Below are 21,373 nucleotides of genomic sequence, written 5' to 3' on the forward strand. Positions count from 1 at the left end.
AATCACTTTTTGTGCCAGGCTTTAAACATATTTATTTCTGCTGTAAAATTTAAACAAAGACTGCAGGGACTGGAGTGATTGTTTTTTGTCTGGATATCATTGACAAAATTATGTTGGTTTTTCATCTCCTACTATGTGTGTAAATATAACACATACAACAAAGTGATTTCTCACTCTATTTATTTACAATGAATTAACAATACAAATAAATCATTATTGTATTGTATTTTATTTAGTTATTTAAAAACAGATGTGACACAACACGGTCATGTGGTTCATGCACTCAATAATACCAATCAGAGCTGTGCATTCAATGCAGGGTGTTTTCCGAACTACAATGTAACTCGCTGGCTTAATAACCAAAGTTCGATGCAGCATCGCTGAAGAAACGATCTCAACATTATATTATTATGCAGGGCGGTCCCTAGCTTTTTGGGGGCCCTAAACTGATTTCATAATGAGGCCCCCCATCATCAAATGTACACAAAATACTAACCTTGCATAGATTATATCACAAAGACAATCTGACAATATCAGATTAACAACAACACAATATAATTACATTTTGCATGCTACACCAATGTATCTAGAAAACATAGAAAACTTAAAATACTTCAAAAGTGCCCCCAAGGCTCTTGCACACACACACGCACGCACGCGCACGCACGCACGCACGCACGCGCACACACACACACACACGCACAAACACACACACGCACACACAAACAAACACACACAAACACACACAAACACACACACACACACACACACGCACACACGGTTCATGAGGATTCTCCATAGACGTAAAGCTGTAGAAATTATATTCTATCCCCTTTCACACTAACCTTAATCTTGACAAAACACCTCAGGCATTTTATTTAAAAATAAAACGTAAAGTTTACCATTAAGTATGTTTAATAAGCAATTGGTCATTGTACAGAACCACAATTACAAGTATTTTCAACAATGTTTAACATATCTTGTTAATTCAACATCCTTCTCTTGCTCCTTTCTTTCCTCACCCTCTTTCATATCTGCGCCAGACTGGTTTCATTATTTAGCTTTGCACAGTTTACGCTAATGCATGATTGACAGACACAACAAGCAAGTACATTTTATTTTCATGCACAGCAAGGGACCCCATGCAACGGCTTATATTGCTTATTATGCAGGGCCGAATAAGCTTTCGAAATACTGTAGAGATCGGTCTGCTAAACACACCTGTGGTTTCTATTGCAGTAAAAGCAGACTAGCAGTTTTAAATGTTGTTCCCTTTACAAGAGTAAATATTGTATTTACATTAAGACTGTATTTTTGCATTTTTGTATAAAGAATGGAATGTTTATCAATAACATTTACAGAAAATAAGACTATGACTACATAAACTTTTATCTGTAGTTATATTTAACTGAAATGGATTCATTTTGGGTGGGGGCATCTTCTAAGGTATTTGGTTCGAGTCCGGGAAAGACAGCTCTCATCCACTTCACATACTGCTGTCTGACCTGAACAAGAGATGAGATGAGAGAAGCCATTACAGGAAAAACTTGACAAAGGATTTGTAAGATTGATTTAATTGGTCACAGTCATACAAGAGAGACAAATAGCACAAAGTTGTTATGGATGTGGTATGCATACAATGAGTATGGGATAATTTACCTCATTATTGAGGACACAAAAGACGATGAAGATGAAGGTTCCTTGCTGTGAGTTCAGAATCAGAAAGAGAATTTCGATCATCTTACTGTTATGAATGAAGAAACCCAGAATCCAGGGACAACCAAAAATCAAAAACTGGGACAGAATTTTAAAAACCGTAATCCTGGAGAGAGAGAGAGAGAGAGAGAGAGAGAGAGAGAGAGAGAGAGAGAGAGAGAGAGAGAGATAAATACTTTTAACACTAGGATTTATAGACATCAAGTCGAGGTGCATGTTTTGAGTTTTGAAAGTCACACTATGTGAAAGTAAATCAAGCACTTTTGAAAATAATTATAAACAACTGTTTTCTAATGACAAGACCACTTAAAATCAGCATGTTTGTTACTTGGTTTGTCTCCTGTGTGAAACGTTATGGTTGAGGTTTTTGAGAGATAACTTTAGACTGATCAAGATACCGATGAAGAGAATCGTGTTTATCTGCAGAAAAAAACACAGTAAAGAAACGATCACTTTCTTTTCCAGTGGTTTAAACTTCAACTGGTCTGAATCTAAAACATACTGCAAGAATGAAGCAAACAGGTCCCAGAAAACTCCAGATGATGCCTTTCTCCTCTTTAATCCAGCATCTGTTTACAGAAAAAAAAAACTTAAAACAGCAGCTATTACATTGCTAAAAACAACGTTATTTTGTGTATTTGGAATAATACAATGTGTTTGCGTGGTTTATGGTTTTAAAAACACATTATTTTCGACATACCATACATTATTGGTGCTCCATTAATCTCTGTGTTCCTCAAACGCTCCGATTTGTTACAAAGCTCATATTCTGAAAAGCGCAGTGTCCTCCGATTGGCCAGAAGTTGTGACATCAGCCAGAAATTAATTTTAAAATAAATTTAAATAAATCAAAGCCAACATTTAATTCTAAGTTTTTAAATAACTCTACAAGTAAGATGTAAAATGCAATTTACAGCCTGTAAGTAGTCTATGTTTTTATATTTAAATAATTTACTACTAAATAAACCATGATTTAAACGCAAGTTTTGAGCAGTGCAGAGTAGCGCTTGTTGTTTGTCATTTCTACCATAACAATTGCAGACCCATGACATACAAAGGCTAGCATTGCTACTTTGTAAAAATGTGTCGTTTTGGGTGTGTCCTTTAAAATGCAAATGAGCGAATGAAATGCAACCACTGATCACAATGATGGTGGATTGTTGTAATTGAAACTCAATTGTGTTGTCAAGTCCTTCTTGGTTTTCACCTTTCTTTGCACTAAATAGCAGTGCTGTGGTTGGATAGTGCACATTCAGGGGGCGGTTTTATTATAATAAGAGCCCCTTATGACATCATAAAGAGGGCCAAATTTCAATGACCTATTTTTTGCTCACACCTACAAAAACCTCTGTATGTCATGGGCCCTTTCATGTTTAAGTATGCTTACCTTACCAATCTGCCCTGCTCAAGCCACGCTGGTAAATTTGTTCAATCAGCTTGGTCATCTGCATTTTCTGGATTAGATACAATTGATATTGATAAGTCAGAAAAGACGATATTAACTCCTGTCAGTATTGCATTGGGAGCTAATCTTGCAAACATGGTAAGGAGCGTCACATTTCTGGCTGAGGTATTTAGGCCAATCACAACGTTCTGGTTAGCTGGCCAATCGGAAGACACTGAGCCCCCCAGAACGATGAGATTTGCACAAAATCAACGCCTTCTAGGGAGGCAGGGCAAAGAGGAGAAACAATAATGTACGGTGTGTGGAAAACCTCTGGGAACACAAAATAATAGAAAAATGCAGGTTGACCACTTTAAGGTTTAATTTCTTGAATCCAATCAACTGACCGATCCTCTTTATACATACTTTTCACTGCCGTAGCCTTCAGGAACCACTCCAGCAGACACGCCCACTATAACAAAATCAATTGCATAACCAATCACAATCAAGAATCCCTTGTTAAGCATCGTCCTCTGTTTGGAGCTGATCTCTGATATGTTCTTCACACAGATGAAGAGCAGCACAGCTTCAATGAACATCCACACAAAGCAGGAGAGAAAGAAGAAGTGAAGAACGCCTGATATCACAGCACACAACTCCTGGAGACAGAGTTTAAACAATGAAAGGGATTTTCAAGGAACTAGTCAAACTAAAGATGTTGGTATTCTGTAATCAAAAGTTCTCACCTTGTGAGGTTTTATGAGATTGATGAATTGTTGTGTGAGTAAGAACAGAAGATGAGCAGACAGCAGACTGATGCAGAGGTTGATTCGAGCTACATTGTTCACTCCAGGTTTCCATTGACAGAAAGCAAAAGTCAACAGAGCCAAACTAGTAAACACCAGACCCACGATCACGAACACCACATTCATCGCCTCCATCGGATGACTTTTATCCTGAGAAAATATGTCACGATACAATGTGTTAAATCTACTGCCGTCACATCTGCATTTTAGTTAGCATAGAGTGCTTGTAATTCTTGATAGGGTTTTAGTCTACATTAAATGTTTTCTTACTTTTTTAAGTCACATCTGTGTCAGGTTGTCTTACCTCTGATGTTCTGCTGGTTTGCATGATGAGAGCGAATGTTGACAGATGAAGACATGAACACACAGTAAAGTTGCTGTTGGTCTTTACAACAGAACAACCATCTACAATCCACTCACTGATGTTCCAGTACACACAGGAAAGATTACCACTGTTGTTTATCTCCTTTACAGTAAAGAAAAGTACACGCGTATCAGGCATGACTTTAATTTTAACAAAAAAGAAATCTGTGCACAAACAACAGCAGATGAAGTTTCAGGAGGACGCAGCGTCTTGTTCCCCTTCTCAGTGCAGCAGCAACTTAATGCAAACATTTTACCCAACAACCTTGGAAACATCACATGGAACTGAAATATATATTTACACTGGACAAAAACCAAACTACCTGACACACTTTTCAAATTGTGGTACTGTTGCATAATTAGTAGCTATGATGTTACATCAAAACTCTGTCTGGAGTTATCTGAAGAGTTTGCTTCGACTTAAGCAACTATAAGAAGTGCATTATGTAAGGAATAATGGACGAAGGGCCATTGGATTGTTAAAAAATAATGCACACCCAAGGTGGTAATGCAGCATAACTTGAAGAGGAGTGCCGTTACACCCCGTCAATTATTTCTCTTATACCACAAGTTGCTCTGGTGGTTATTTTTAAGACATTTGACAGGTCAGGTGTGCGGTTGTTGAAAAATAATGCACACCTGTGGAACATTTCTCAACCAAGTGCTCAACAGCCTCATGGTATAAACAATAATAAGTGTGATAAGCCAGCATGCAAACATACTAATTTACATAAACTGAACCCCAGACCATCATCTCTAACAGACATAATTACACTGAAATATTTTTGTGTAAAGTTATATCCCAAGCCCAGAGTAACTGGAGATGTTTGAAATTCTTCTTCATATTACATTAGAATGCATGTGAATAAGTCAATGAGAGTAACTCACTCTGATGTGTTTGAGGGTGAAGTTAACTGGTTTTGTGAGGGTTTTGTTGAGGGTTGTAGGAAGAGTAGCTGAGATGACAGTGGACATCATGGTTTTAACTGTGTCATCTGATGTGTTGAAGAAGTCTGGTTTCAGTAGGTCCTCCATTGTGTTGTAACTCATGAAAGCCACAGCAGCTGATCCTGCAACAGATTCAAGGACAGTCCAATTTAATTTACAAACTGAGTCACAGGTGTACAGTAAACAGATTTTACAGAATGAAATTCGTGAAAGATAGGCATCCACACCCCCCTACATAAATTATCAACACAACGAGACAAGAGCTGCTGAATTATGTTTCTGCTGATGGGTGTAAAAAGCTTGCAGAAGGTAAGAATAAAGTAAGAAATGCTGTTTGAGTATCCATGGATCATACTCTTAAATTTTACCTAAAACAGTAAACCATCTGGGAACTTTATGGATACTCATTTTAACATACTATGATTTGGGACATACTAATTTAAATTTCAAACTGCACATGGGACACAGGGATAGAAAGGGCATGGCTTATATACAAAAGACAGGAAGTAACTGAAGATGGATAAAAAATGTCCAAAGTCCAGATTCAGAGAGTGTGCCACCTTTCGAGCATTTAAGCAAGAGCAGTTTTAATTTCTGACAAATAAACGTAATAATGCCATTCTTAGCCAAACTCAACTTTATCCTCACGTGAAAACAGTTTAAAAATCTGACAAAAACCAAAAATCTTAACCCAATCCCAAGCGATAATGGTTAAAAAAAGGAAAAAAAAATAACCATAGGTGAAACTGGCACGAACAAAAAATTCGTGCCACGGACACATGAAAACACGGAAACTGAATTCAAAAACGGTCTCTTTCCTATCTTACCAAATCTGCGCTGATCATCTGACCAACGGTGAGCTCAAACTGCTTCACTGTAGAAGTTGCCTTGAAGGCTCCGCTGAGGGCTTAAACCTTTTGATTGGTCGTTTTTGTAAACCAATCATATTCTTTCTGCCCTCAGAACATGTTTGAGTAAGGAAAACTTCTATCTACGTAAAGGCACGGGGTAATTTTATTTTTTTAACCATCTATATATCTGCTCTCTGACAATAAATAGGCTGTGTTGAAATTCATTAAATCACAACAATATTATTGCATACCTGAATTCAAATTGTTGCTGGCGATCCCAATAAGATCAATTTCTATAGAAGCATTTGATGTGTGGAGCTGAGGGATTTTATCAAGGTTGGCGTGTTGTCCAACCACAAACACTTGCGCCTCTGATTTAAAATAAGCAAATAAATAAACACAAATTTTATGTCATCCAGAACATCATGAGCATGACTTCAGTTACATTGTATATATTTTACATCTATAGTTCTATAATTACATTAAATGATATTTTAGTGATGGTTGTGTATCTCTTACCCACAGCTGCACGAGTGAAACTGACATTTTCATAGGTGTTTGTTGGCTTCACCAACATTGACACGAGCTTCTCACTGGCTTTTAACACATCTGACGCTAGTTTGTTTGGGTCAACGGATGATGTGTTTATCTTTTCTGAAGTGCTGAAAACCTTGTCCATGAACATGGTAACATTCTAATTCAGCAAATAAGAAAATAGGTGAAGATTCAAAAACAATCAACATACTGTATATTTAAATTTATATTTTTTCTCTGATAGATTTACCGTTAAATTGAGAACAGTAATATTCTCTATCTGGTCAAGGATATTCTGTATACATGAGGTTCCCTGTGGACAAGAACGTAATATTAAAGATTTTGGTTGAATAGTAGTAGTAAGTAGCGGGCCACCATCTGTAAAAATTTGATTGATTTATGACCCCCCTGTCAGGTGGGAGGGACTATAAATCAAAAGGTGTACATGTTGTCTAGTTTTGACAATCGTAATTTATGGCTTTCCTAGCCGGCTGTCCGGAACTTGTTTTATGACGTGTCAATCAACGCGTTGTCACTCCTGTGTGTGTGTGTTTTTTGTCAAGCAAATGTTGACATGTTTATTGCTGTCAAAAACAAATTTATTGTTTTAGACTGTCCAGTTTCTGTCACTTTTTATGACCGCGGACTCTCTTTTCCCCTCCATACTCACCAGCCCTCAGCCCCCACTACGTATCTCACAGCGGGGTCCGGTGTTCAGCGGACCTGTGTGCTGCTTTAGACGAAAATCTGTATATTTTAAAATAAATAAAATTTTAGCCGCTTCATGAGATCCGTGAGTCTTTTCACGATCCCTGCTCACTATGTTTAGGCGTATTAAAGCTCGATCACCGGTGGTGATAGAGAACGAGCCGAGTGCACGTTCATATCTGTTGTTTTAAAATAAACGTAATAAATGTAATTCTGTCCGCTGTTGCAAAATAAAGATTTATTTTAGATTTAGGGGTTTCTTGAACCAAGTCTCTGATTAAAACATGTGAATGCGCGCACCGACAGTGACAGAGAACTTACGCTGATGCGCACGTATATCTGACCTTAAAAACATCATAGTTGCTTTTATACAGAGTAAAAACATGTATGAAAGTACATAAACAGAGCACTTGTAATGCTCTTTAAATTAACAGAATCTAGTTGTTAGCAACTGTAGTAAAAAAATCTGTCAACTTACCATGCAATTTATACCTGAAACAAATCATGAACACAATAATAAATTAAAGCCAAATTACAGTATATTTAAATTACAGTCATAAATCAATGGGATTCAAATACATGAGAAAATTTAGAAGATGAGCAAGATGTCGGTTAATTTTATTAAACCGCATTGTGTTACATGCATTGCAACGGAGCCCCTAAGGGGACATGGATAAATTTTTTATTTAAAATTTAGTTTCGCGTGCGCACGTGAAACTATCGCGTGAAAGTTTCACGTGTGCACGCGATAGTTTCACGTGTGCACGTGAAACTAAACTTTTAAAAAAATTCTGCACATGAAGGTTTCGCGTGAGCACACACTGCAACATCCCGGAATATAAATTAACACTACTCAGTGTTTATATAGGTCCACTCTCCAGAGTGTTAAAAAAGTAACACCGGAGAGAGTTAAAAGCTGCAATCTGTGACTTGATCCTCTCTATCACCATCTCTGTTTGAAAACTAAAATGCATTTTACATCTTACTTTTACATCCTACTTGAGTTATTTTCTTAAAGGGGTTTAGATGTTGGCTATTTCATTTAAAGTCACCATTATTGTGATCAGTGGTTGTTTTAATTGGACTCTTGAGTCTTAGTCTTAGATTTTTAGCTTTTTTTGGCTGTTATAATTGCATGTGTTAAAACATGTTTTTTTTTTTTTGTGTGGCCAAAGATAGTGCATTTCTATGACTGTGTTAGGATATACTTTTAAATAACGCTCTTAAAAATTAATTTATTTAGTGACTTCTTACTAGAAGTATTTATTTCTATCAATAATATGATACTGTAGTATGAGATCCAGCCATTTCATAGCAGTCTTTCATTCTGAACAATTTTTAAGCACTGACACTTACAGATTAACTGCAGTATAATGTAAACACTTAAACATCAAGAATCAGAGTATGAATCACAATGATGGTGACAATAAAATGAAAAGCGTCATGCTGCAATGCATGCTGGGTATCAACAAATTACAAACCTCATCCAGAACTCCCAGAATGCACTGCGGCATGAATAAATAATGAACTTTTTTACCATATTCTTTGTCACCATTGTTGAGATTCATACTCCGATTCTTGATGTCTTTGTATCTAAATTGTTCAGCGATTAATGTTTTTGTGCACACTATCAAAGTCCTTTAGAATCTCAAACTGCTATGAGAGTTCTGGACCTTGAACTGTAGTAATTTATTATTAATAAAAAAGGATGCTTCTGATGAGGGAGGAAAAACTATATTAATAAATGTGTTCATTAAATGATTATGTTTGACATTTTGTTTTAATCATCAATATTCAATAACACAAAAACCTTTTCTTTGCTATAACTATGTGTTTTAAACACACTAGTTAGAAGAGTCAAGTCCAACTAAAACAACCACTGATCACAATAATGGTGCCTTTAAATGAAACAGCCAACCTCCAAACCCAAGCCAAGAAAACAACTCAAGTAGGATGCAAAAGCAAGATGCAAAATGCAATTCCAGGTCTCAAACAGAGATGGTGATAGAGAGGACAAAGTCACAGATTGCAGCTTTTAACTCTCTCCGGTGTTACTTTTTTAACACTCTGGAGAGTGGACCTATATAAACACTGAGCAGTGTTAATTTATATCCCGGGACTTTACAGTGCATGAAACTAAACTTTAGATTTTTTTTACTCCAATGTCACCTTAGGGGCTTGATACATTGCCCGGTTTGCATGGTGGAAAAAAAATAAAACCAGTAGACTATTTTCACATTAGTGGTCATATCACGATTTAATGAATTATAATTAATGAACAAACCCAGCTAACAGAGAACAGAAAACTTCCCTTGAAAGTTTCCAATGTTCCAAAAAAAAAAAAAACAAAAAAAAAAACGTTCTGCCAACATAAAAAGTGTCCAGTTTTCTTGACGTTCTAGAAAAGTTTCTTGGTTGTCTAAACGCTAGAGGAATGTTACATTTTACAATTTCTAAACGTTATGACAATGTGACAATGAGTAAAAGTCCTGTCCAGTATTTTGTTCCAATCACCTGGATTTGCTAATTAGCACAGTTTTTCAGGAAGGCCATCCCCGTGCCCCGAGCGTTTCAGCCAATCACAGTACTGGTGCTAGATATTGAGCCTTCCACCAGCTTCTGGCAGTTTGAGCTCACCATTGGTCAGGTGAGTAGTGCAGATATGCTAAGATAGGAATGTGACTGTATACGTTCAGCTCAAATGTTTTGTGTGTTTAAGTGATGTATTTCCTGTTTTCGCGTGTCTGTGGCACGACTTTCTTTTTCGTGCCAGTTTCACGTATTGGTTACTCAATTTTTTTCCTTTTTTCAAACCATTTTTGCTTGGGATTGGGGTAAAACAAATTTGTTACATAAAATGACATCTTAACCCAACTCTAACCCCAAGTGAAAACAGTTTAAAATTTTGACAAATAAACCAATGCTTAAAATGACATCCACATTTTTGCCAAACCCAACTTTATCCTCGCTCGAAAACAGTCTAAAAATCAGACGAAAACCACATTTCTAGACCCAATCACAAGCGACAATGATTTGAAAAAAGGAAAACAATTGAGTAACCAATACATGAAACTGGCACGTAAAAACGCGGAAATACGTCACTTAAACGCGCGAAACATTTCGAGCTGAACTCAAATTCAGTCACATTCCTATCTTACCATATCTGCACTACTCACCTGACCAATGGTGAGCTCAAACTGCCAGAAGCTGGCGGAAGGCTCGATATCTAGCACCAGTACTGTGATTGGCTGAAACGCTCGGGGCACAGTGAGTGCTATCCAGGCAGCGCTGCCTTGAAGGCTTCGTTGAACTTAATTCTGCACTGCAAAATCCCTGGTGTTAAATTAACACCGGCTCGGTGTTTATATGGGTACCACCAGCAGGGTGTTAAAAGTAACACCGAAGCAGTGTTAGAGTTAATTAGATAATTAAGCAATCATTTGAGTGATTATTTCATTATTGAAGACACCTGATGATAATTAGCAGAACTACAACTACAACTTCTAGTCACTGCCTTAGATAAAATCAACTGAAAAGACATCTCTCTTATTACAAACCAGACTGACTTTTATCTACTTTGAAATTGTTTGGTCACCATTATGGTGATCTGTGGTTCCTTTAGTTGGGCAGTTTGACTCTTATTTTCCTTTTGAGGTCTTCGCAACAGTGTTTACTGAACACGTTATTTGTTGTAAAGGTTGTTAAAGCAAAGCTTATGAGGTTTTTGATAACAGAGATTGTAGATTTAAGTAAATTGTTTAAACAGTCAAAAAATTCAGTGTTCATAGGAAATTAGATGTTGATCATATGTATATTATTCTCTATTGGACTTCAGTAACATAGCTTTCCTCGGATCAAGCTTCTCAAATTTTACTGTTAAACACCTGCCGGAAATACTCTTTTGCCTCACGTGCAGACACCATGAACCACCCCACCAATCGGAATCATGGCGACAAACACAATGTTGCAAAGCATGCTGGGATCCACCATAGTATAAAACTCATGACTCCCATCATGCATTGCAACATAAATTATGTCACCCTTGTTGCGATTAATGGGGTGATTCATGATATCTGCACGCACGGCACAATATAAACTTTCCGGCAAGTATTTTTAACAATAAATTTGAAAAGCTTGATCTGAGGAAAGCTCTGTAAGTTAAAACCAATAGAGAATATATATTTGGTCAACATTTTATTTTCCATGAATACTGAATTTTTTGACTGTTTAAACAATTTACTTAAATCTACAATCTCTGTTACAAAAACTATATAAACTTTGTGGTAACACTTTATTTCGATAGTCCACTTTAGACATTTTACTAATTATAAGTAACTTTGCAACTACTTATCAACTACTTATCAACTACCAATCTTTAGAGAATTAGTAAACTGTCTGCTTAATATCTACTAACACTTGATTGCAATGATATCTCAACAGACATTCAACTGTCTAGAAGTATCTTTGCATGTGCAGGTCAACTTATTCCACTAACCCAAACCTCTTCCCTAACCCTAACCCTTACAGTCCACTAATACTCTAATGACAGTTAGTTGACGTATAGTTGCAAAATATTGAAAGTTAGTTGACGTGTAGTTGCAAAGTTATTTATAGTTAGTAGAATGTCTAAAGTGGACTATCAAAATAAAGTGTAACCAACTTTGTTTTAACAACCTTTGAATAAACACCGTTGCAAACACCCCAAAGGCAGAAACAACAGTCAACCCACCCAACCAAAGGAACCACAGATCACCATAATGGTGACCAAACAATTTCAAAGTAGACAAAAGTCAGTCTGGTTTGTAATAAGAGTGATGTCTTTTCAGTTGATTTTATCTAAGGCAGTGACTGGAAGTTGTAGTTGTAGTTCTGCTAACTATCATCAGGTGTCTTCAATTATGAAATAATCACTCAAATGATTGCTTAATTATCTAATTAACTCTAACACTGCTTCGGTGTTACTTTTAACACCCTGCTGGTGGTACCCATATAAACACCGAGCCGGTGTTAATTTAACACCAGGGATTTTGCAGTGTGCAATGTATGCTGGGTATCAACAAATTACAAATCTCATACAGGAATCTTTTACTATTTTCTTTGTCACCATTGTTGAGATTCTGATTCTTGATGTTTGTGTGTCTCAAGGCCACAGTGGTTAATTATTTGTCCATTGGTTCTAAAAATCTGTAATAACTAACTGTTATGAGAGTGCTTGGTCTTAGAGACACTATTGATAGAAAATAAAGTTATTGAGTGAATAAAACAATTAATTAGATGATGATTTTTGCGGTTATGTACAAGTCACTACAGAATTGCACCAATGATGTTAGATTAGCATAAAAGTGTTTTTTTATGAACACAGAGTAATGCAACAAGGGAATAACTAGCGACAAAACTTCAATGGTCAAGAGTTCAACTAAACACTGATCACCATAATGGTTACTTTAAAATAAACAATCATCATCATCTAAACCTACTAAGTGAATTGTGTTGTCTACAGCAATATTTTTACTAAACATAAAAAAAAATAATAAAATGCAATGTTTCTTTATTATTTATAGAACAAAGGTAAAAAGTAAACATAGAAGACTGTTGTTTTAAACTTGTGAACATTAAAACATGACATTGTCGTAATGTTTGAAAATGGTAGAATGTAACATTCCTCTAACGTTCAGAAAAACCCAGAAACATTCTTAGAACGTTTAAAAAACTGGACACTTTTTATGTTGGCAGAACGTTTTTGGGAACGTTGGGAACTTTCAAGGAACGTTTTTAAAACTTTTCTCTATTAGCTGGAAAGACATGCATATCTAATCAGATGTACATAACATAAAAAAAATATAAAAGTTTACTAAAAACTGATGAAAACTGATGAAAGGCGTTTTTGTAAATCAAGACTATGAATTAATGAAGAAAACAACACTTTACATTACCAGATGTGGTGATCGCTGGTGTGACAGTTGTATAAGTGGAAATAGCGCTCTTAACACCTGAAAGGTTTAATGAATTATAATTAATGAACAAAGACATGTGTATCTAATCAGATGTATTAATGACGAAAACAACACTTTACATTACCAGATGTGGTGATCTCTGGTGTGACAGTTGTATAATTGGTAATAGCGCTCTTAACACCTGAAAGGTTTAATGAGTTATAATTAATGAACAAAGACATGTGTATCTAATCAGATGTATTAATGAAGAAAACAACACTTTACATTACCAGATGTGGGGATCGCTGGTGTGACAGTTGTATAATTGGTAATAGCGCTCTTAACACCTGAAAGGTTTAATGAATTATAATTAATGAACAAAGACATGTGTATCTAATCAGATGTATTAATGAAGAAAACAACACTTTACATTACCAGATGTGGGGATCGCTGGTGTGACAGTTGTATAATTGGTAATAGCGCTCTTAACACCTGAAAGGTTTAATGAATTATAATTAATGAACAAAGACATGTGTATCTAATCAGATGTATTAATGACGAAAACAACACTTTACATTACCAGATGTGGGGATCGCTGGTGTGACAGTTGTATAATTGGTAATAGCGCTCTTAACACCTGAAAGGTTTAATGAATTTGAATTAATGAACAAAGACATGTGTATCTAATCAGATGTATTAATGAAGAAAACAACACTTTACATTACCAGATGTGGTGATCGCTGGTGTGACAGTTGTATAAGTGGTAATAGCGCTCTTAACACCTGAAAGGTTTAATGAATTATTATTAATGAACAAAGACATGTGTATCTAATTTTTAGGGTTTTTCATAACCTAAAAAAATTATAAAATTAAATAAAAATGAATAAGTGCTGAAAACTGATTGCCATTGTGAATCTAGACTATTAAGTAAGGAATAATTGACGACGGGCCATTGAATTATAAGAAAATAATGGACACCAAGGTGGTAATGCGGCACGACGCGAAGCGGACACCGCAGGTGTGCATTATTTTCAAATAATTCAAAGGACCGGAGTCAATTATTCCGCTTATACCAGCGTTACCACAAACATTGCTCTGGTGCCTATTTTTAAGACATTTGACAAGTTAGGTGTGCGGTTTACAGAAAAATAATCAACACCCATAGAACATTTCTCAGCCAATCAGAATGCAGCATTCAACAGACCCGTGGTATAATTAATGTTAAATTACCTTCAAATTGAAAAGGAAATGACATCAGAAAAGGGTGCACGAAAAACACATGTAATATTACTTATACAGACATCACAAGCCCATCTCCATCTAAAGGTAAAATTATGTCATCAGGCGTGGAAGTGAATGATCTACTCGTGGAGGTTTGAGAATCAGATTTTGTTGTTTGTGTGTTTTGATGTGTGTTTGTGTTTTTGTCTGCTGTTATGTGTGTGCTAGTCAAATACAACTAAAACAGTGTATTTTACAGTGTAGAACATTTACACCAAATATTGTTATTTTTACCTTTAGATACTCTCAGAGTGACCTTTTCAGATGGATCTTCTTTATCTACTAGCTCCACTCTACACCAGTAATTCCCAGAGTCTGACCCCCGTAGATCAGTGATGGTCACTGTGAATGTTCCATTTCCATAATCTTTCAGTCCGAATCTCCCGTTAGAAGTCTGATCAGATGATACTTTAACATATTTATCTTTATCATTTTCTAGACATGGATGTCTGCAGAAATACTTTTTGTTTTTTGAATTCGGTACAGGAGTACACGCAATTGTGACTTTATCTCCTTCATGTTTGTTTATGGCACTCCCATAAGCAGCTGAATGTCCAAACCCTTTTGAATTAAATAGAAAACATATTAAAGCAGACATATTATGAAAATCTGACTTTTTCCATATTTAAGTGATATAATTGTGTCCACAGTGCTTCTATCAACCTAGAAAATGTGAAAAAGATCAACCCAGTAACTTAGTTTTGTTAACCATTCTCTGCAAGCATGTGAAAAAATAAGTAATTGTAATTTGGCTCCTATTGTGATGTCAGAATAGGATAATACCGCCCCCTTTATCTGCACTATCCAACCACAGCACATCCGTTTAGTACAGAGAGAAAGAGAGAGAAAGAAAATAATTCACAGCACAATTGAGTTTCAATTTCAACAAACCACCATCATTGTGATCAGTGTTTGCATTTCATCCGCTCATTTGCATTGTAAATGACACACCCAAAAACGGCACATTTCTCCTCAGGTCTACAAAGTGGCAATTTTAACATCTTAAAAAAAATCTCATAATATGTCCCCTATACTCTCCTGCACACAGTATGATGTCTTTTTTAATTTGTAATGATGTATGACTATTTAGATGAAAATCTGAGTAACTGAGTAGTGTACTGGTACAGGTTTATGATAACATCAAATACAAAGACCTTTCATTCTGAGACAGTCTATTAGCATAGTTTTTAAAGGGGTCATATCGTGAAAATGTTAGCATTGCCACTTTGTAGGTTTGAACAAAAATGTGTCGTTTTGGGTGTGTCTTTTAAAATGCAAATGAGCTGATGAAGTGCAAACACTAATCACAATGATGGTGGTTTGATGCAATTCAAACTCAATTGTGCTGTGAATTATTTTTTCTCTCTTTCTTTCTCTCTGCACTAAATAGCAGTGCTGTGGTTGGATAGTGTACATTAAGGGGGCGGTATTATTCTAATAAGATATCCTTATGACATCATAAAGAAAGCCAAATTTCAATGACCTATTTTTGCTCACACCTACAAGGTGGCAGTGCTGACATTTTCACGATATGACCCCTTTAATGCTACATTTATAAGCATTCAGTATGAAAACCTTGTGTAAAAAGTGTAGAGAGACATTTTCTTTTTATATCATCATACTGCAAGTTTGATGTGTCACACAGACACAGTAGAGAAGGCAACATACTATACACTCTGTGCCGGGTAGTACGACCTGATTTTTGCAGAGTTTGACGTGTCCCGAGGTCAACAAGGGAGGGGCTTTGAAAAAAACCTTTCAACCAATCAGCATGTTCTGATATGGAAAGAAATCAGACTCAATATTATTAACAAATACATGCACAGTTATCTGTGAACTGGATGCATGTTACAAATGTATTTACTATCCACGAACAAATGTCTTTAGATTTGAATATGTGAAATTCAGAATTTGAATGAACGTGTATCGATTTGTACAAATGTACAAATACACATGTTTTATTGTGTATTCAAATATCATAATTTGCGCGTGCAAAAAGGGAGATGTGCATTTGTGGATCAGGTGACACGCGTGCATTAATCCCGTTCTGTTCATTTGTATATTGAGACTTTCATTTCGCTGTTTAAAGCATTTTATGAGCCAAATACAAACAACTATCAATGAATGAACTAAAATATGTCTTTGATTTTGTGTCTGCGAATTTTAATATTTACGTGAATGTGCATCGATTTGTACAAACAGAGACATATTTGTGAATTCAGTTGGCATATTTCGTATCATTATTTCACAATTTGTGCACGCAAAAAAGAGGATGCGCATTTGTGGATCAGGCGACGCGTGTGCATTAATCCTGTTCTGTTCATACGAGTTTTGAGACTTAAGTTGCGTGGTTTGCATTGAAAGATCCACGAGCACAGATGTGCTATGAAAAGAGTCAACACTAGGTGTCAGTCTAACGGAGTTTCACACATGGCGGTGAATTCTGTTTTCTGTGTTTCCCTTTAGTCTGGTGTTTTTATAGCATTACGTTTATTATCTATATATATTAAATGTTTTAATGGCTTGGCTACTGAGATGTGTTTGTGTGCATGTATGTAATGTATCTTTATTGTCCTTTAATGGTAAGTCAATTATTTTTACAATTTAAAACATTTTAAAAAGTAATACTTTCATGTATTAAACTCTACCATTTATTAAAATATTTCATAATTTACCTATTTTCTATTATTTCTTTTTACCTTATATATATAGCCTACGAGTTTGTTCTACAATTATTTTGTTACATGCATACAAATTAATATGCCCCAGCCTGTTTATATATAAATAACACTTCACATCATGGGTTTGTGCTATATTTATGTATTTATTAAGAATGTCCACATAATAATTATTAAAACAATTTTATTAAAACAGGTTATAAAAATACCACAATAGAAAACTGGGGAAAGTATGAAATATTTAATAAACTGTATTATAGAATACATTAAATTATTGGGTTTTTTTTTTAGTATAAACCATTCAAATATATAAAATAAATATATAAAAACATACCGTAATAAAAACGCTACACTAAAGGGAAGGGAACAGACTTTGACAGAACACCTGAAATCAGTTGCTTTGGACCTACTAATTAACGCAATCCTGTATTAGCGCACTGACAAGCCAACCGCATGAATGCAACCACGGCGCTTTTTACATTGAATTAATGAAACTAGCTATGACCTTCTTGTTTTTCACATCATACATGTATAATGAAGGCCAAATAAATTGGTAAGAGGTCATTTCGTTAAATCACAGGCTACAGCCAGGGCTGGATTGTCACACAGTAAAATCCCCAGTGTTAAATTAACACTGCTCGGTGTTTATATAATCCACACCAAGATCGGTGTCAAAAAAACACTAAATCAGTGTTAAAGTTAATAAGATAATGAAGTGATTGAGTCATTAATAGTGAACACCTGCTGATCATTCCGTGTCAAATCAACTCAATTTTGGAATTGTTCCTGTCTTAAAAAGTAATACTAAAATGAGTAAGAAAGCCAAATTATTAAATGCAATAGATGAAATCACCATAGTTAAATGAACACTATCATCATCTCTGTTTGAAAACTAAAATTACAACTTGCTTGCAGAGTTACATGGATGATAGGTTGAACTTCTAAAGAACTGCTGTAAATCTGGTTAATAAAGTAAGTCACCATTGCTCCGATTAGTGTTTCCTTTAGTTGGGTACTTGGGTCTTGAAGTTTGGTGTTAGTTTTCTTCTGCTGATTGTGGCAGTGTGTTTATAAAACACATCTGTTAAAGCACAGGAAGATGAGAGAAATGATGTCTATAACTCATACTATGTTAATTATTATGAAAGTATAAGTCTTGGGATTCTATGATATCATAAAAAAGTAATCGTTGAATATAAGTGTTTAATTTATGTTCTGCCAACCCTGTGAGTCTCCCATGAAATCCAACAGTGCTGTGAAAGTCCACATACCCTGAAGAGTTAAATATTGTTTACCCAAATCTAATCTGTGGTGTAAGTCAGACACACTGACACATCAACAATCAGCCTATAAAACACAATCATGGTGACAATCAACAACAAAGCTTCATGCCGCAATGCATTCTGGGTACCAGGATTGTAGAAAACTCATTCATAAATCCCATCATGCATTGCAACATGACAAAAATTTAGCAACTTTCTTACCATTAACTGTCACCATTGTTGAGATTTGTATCAGAAATTATGAAGTCTCTCTTAAGCAAAAAACAACAAACAACAACAACAACAAAAAAACACTAAAGCATTACAGCAGTCTCATTCAATAAAATGTCATTTGCATAGAGCTTTTCTATTTGCCTGTTTCTTTATGATTAATTTGTGATCAAATGTTTCAATGATTTGTAGAGTAGAATATAATAAAAATAAACTGAGAAGGTCTGGAAGGTTTTCCTCTTACATGAAGCAATGAACAAGTGGTTTTACTAAAACATTGTTGCTATTGCTAATAGAGGAGAGATAGATCTGAGAAGATCAAGGGACAAGTGCCTAACTAAAGGAAACACTAGTCACAGTAATGGTGACTTCAAATGAACTCATAACAAACACAAACTTAAGATTTAATGTGATACATTTTGTGATAAATGTCTATTTGACTTGTGAGACATCGCGTCAGAAAGAAGATTTGTCTACTAAATCACGCGTATGGATGCTGGAATAGTTGAGCACTTGTATTTTGTTCTGACAGCTGTTTAGAAGTTAAACTTATCCAATTAGAAAATAACTCAGCAAGTTATCTTTTTATTTTCAAACAGAGATGCTGATAGAGAGGCAAGCGTGAAAGCTTTTGGAGGCATACACCCAACAGTATTCATTTATTGCATTTAATAATTTGTCTTTCTTTATTATTTTGGTATTTTCTCCAGAAGACGAGTCATCAAGGTGGAGATTTTGAGACAGGAAAATGTCCAAAATGTAATTGATTTAAATGACCAGCAGGTGTTCACCGTTGGTGTCTTCATCATCACTTCATTGTCTCGTTGACTTTAACACTGATTCAGAGTTATATTTTTAACACCAGTCTTTTTTGGCACCGATCTTGGTGTGGATTATATGGACACCAAATAGTGTTGATTTAACACTGATAGAGTTGGTTTAACACTGGGGATTTTCCTGTGCAATATTGGGCGAGTGCCCCAGGCAATAGGGGGTCACCAAGGTCTCCAGACTGCGGCCAAAACGTTTTTACAAGTACTCGAGCTTGTGCGGGCACTACGGAATGCACGATCGGGTTTTAACCGCTCAATTGCATGACGCGTAATCGCGTATATCGTTTTATGTCACCATGCGCTCGGTTGATTTTACCGATGGATCTACGCAGCCCTGGTAAAGTTAACACATCGCACTCAGAACCGCGCCGGTTAAACATTACAGCGATGAGAGATAAAGAGAGCCGGACAACTTTTAGCCTACATTAACACTAAAAACATTATAGACGAGAATAAAGGTCTACATCAGTGCCCAAGGAAAACTAGATAAAAGATGAGAAACGTGTAAAGGACAAGCATGTAAACTGCTGCCCTGCCACTCATCTCATTAAAGTATGCTATCTAGATATAACTTATTGTAGCCTATATGTAGCCTATCTTATGCCTAGTTAAGGGGGTTGTATGAATCTTTGATTCATAACTTCCTATTTTTCTTTATAGTGAACTGACTGAACACTTGACTCTTACCTGGGCATTTAGATATTCAAGTTTTCATTATTAATTTCTGGGTGAAACATTTTAAGCATGATGATCATCTGTCGACTCGACAGTTTCAGCACGTCCTTGCGGAGAGACTTTAACGTCTTTTTGTTCACTCCCCATGAGCTGAACGATTTTATTTTGTACTTTTTTATATATATTTTCAACATATATTCAAGAAACACACATGATATAATGTAAGTTGTTATAGATAGAATAAGCTTGTTCTGAAATGATGACAAAATCTAAATGACTGAAAATGATCTTGAAATGATCCATCTTAATTTAGCCAAAATACTGATTCATTCGTTTTCAAACTTTATAGATAAACATTAATTTATCTAATCAACCTATTATCATCAAATGCGTATGAATAGCAATCAGTGTGATTATCGTGCAATACATAGCCTACGCCAAATTCCATTTTGCGTGCATATGCTAGTCCTTCCCGTTCACTTAAATGGCGCATCGTTTGGTGTCGTTGTTTTTTTGTCTGTTTTTTAAACCATTGCCGATTGGGTTTGGATATCATTTTATTTTACAAAAACTTACTCTAACCCCAAACCCAAGAGACAATGGTAAAAACAAATGAGAAACCAATTATTAAAAAACACGAATAGATGAGCCATAAGGGAACAGGAAGGACTTGCGTACATAGCCGGACTTACCATTGGGCTTGAGTGGGCTTGAGCCCAGGGGCCCCGGCCAATAGGGGCCTCCGTGCCGGCTTGCGTTCGTTTGATTTGTTCAGTCGTTTTCATTTTTATTTTACAGCCTATTGGTTGGTGCTGCATTTAATTCGTTAATATATGTCAGTCATCTTGGTGCTGAATATGACGCGCTGAGGTTACTGCTTTTGAAACCCATAGATGCTAGTATAATAGCGAATACGCGAAATGAGAGTCATAAATTAGCTTTACAGATAACGAGAAAGATCAACGCGAAAATGAAGCGCTCCGTATGAAAGATTACTAGAGTAGGTCTTGTAATTCTATTTTATCTTGTTTGTTTGTAATCTAACGTGATACGCAGCAGGTATACGCAGTATACCCACTAGGAAAGGTCAAGGATTTCCGTATACCCATTTAAAAAAGCGTGAAAATACTTAACAGTGTGTGAGAAACCTTTGACACTTTCATTCATAAA

The 21,373-nt window shown here is 35.8% G+C and overlaps 1 protein-coding gene across 17 annotated transcripts in view; it reads right to left on the reverse strand.

Annotated features, from left to right (window-relative positions):
• Positions 1–736: 736 nt before the first annotated feature.
• LOC129443899 (adhesion G protein-coupled receptor E3-like) overlaps positions 737–21,373 on the reverse strand; it is a 137,286-nt gene continuing 116,649 nt past the window's right edge. For 2 of the 17 annotated variants that reach the window (XM_073860157.1, XM_073860156.1), the window contains exons 2-19: positions 13,969–14,025; positions 13,824–13,880; positions 13,679–13,735; positions 13,534–13,590; positions 13,389–13,445; positions 13,244–13,300; positions 7,789–7,802; positions 6,853–6,915; positions 6,588–6,762; positions 6,320–6,439; positions 5,158–5,339; positions 4,211–4,372; positions 3,847–4,056; positions 3,527–3,759; positions 2,219–2,285; positions 2,045–2,136; positions 1,660–1,822; positions 737–1,505 (exon numbers count right to left, since the gene is read on the reverse strand). In XM_073860157.1, coding sequence (XP_073716258.1) covers positions 1,389–1,505; positions 1,660–1,822; positions 2,045–2,136; positions 2,219–2,285; positions 3,527–3,759; positions 3,847–4,056; positions 4,211–4,372; positions 5,158–5,339; positions 6,320–6,439; positions 6,588–6,762; positions 6,853–6,915; positions 7,789–7,791 — 1,587 coding nt within the window. In that variant the 5' untranslated portion in view covers positions 7,792–7,802; positions 13,244–13,300; positions 13,389–13,445; ... (2 more) ...; positions 13,824–13,880; positions 13,969–14,025 and the 3' untranslated portion in view covers positions 737–1,388. Of the gene's footprint in view, positions 1,506–1,659; positions 1,823–2,044; positions 2,137–2,218; positions 2,286–3,526; positions 3,760–3,846; positions 4,057–4,210; positions 4,373–5,157; positions 5,340–6,319; positions 6,440–6,587; positions 6,763–6,852; positions 6,916–7,788; positions 7,803–13,243; positions 13,301–13,388; positions 13,446–13,533; positions 13,591–13,678; positions 13,736–13,823; positions 13,881–13,968; positions 14,026–14,758; positions 15,086–21,373 lie in introns of all 17 variants that reach the window. The other 15 variants (XM_073860154.1, XM_073860155.1, XM_073860159.1 and 12 more) reach the window with 13 other exon arrangements.

This window comes from Misgurnus anguillicaudatus, chromosome 3, assembly GCF_027580225.2.
Source record: "Misgurnus anguillicaudatus chromosome 3, ASM2758022v2, whole genome shotgun sequence".
Classification (NCBI taxonomy): domain Eukaryota; kingdom Metazoa; phylum Chordata; class Actinopteri; order Cypriniformes; family Cobitidae; genus Misgurnus; species Misgurnus anguillicaudatus.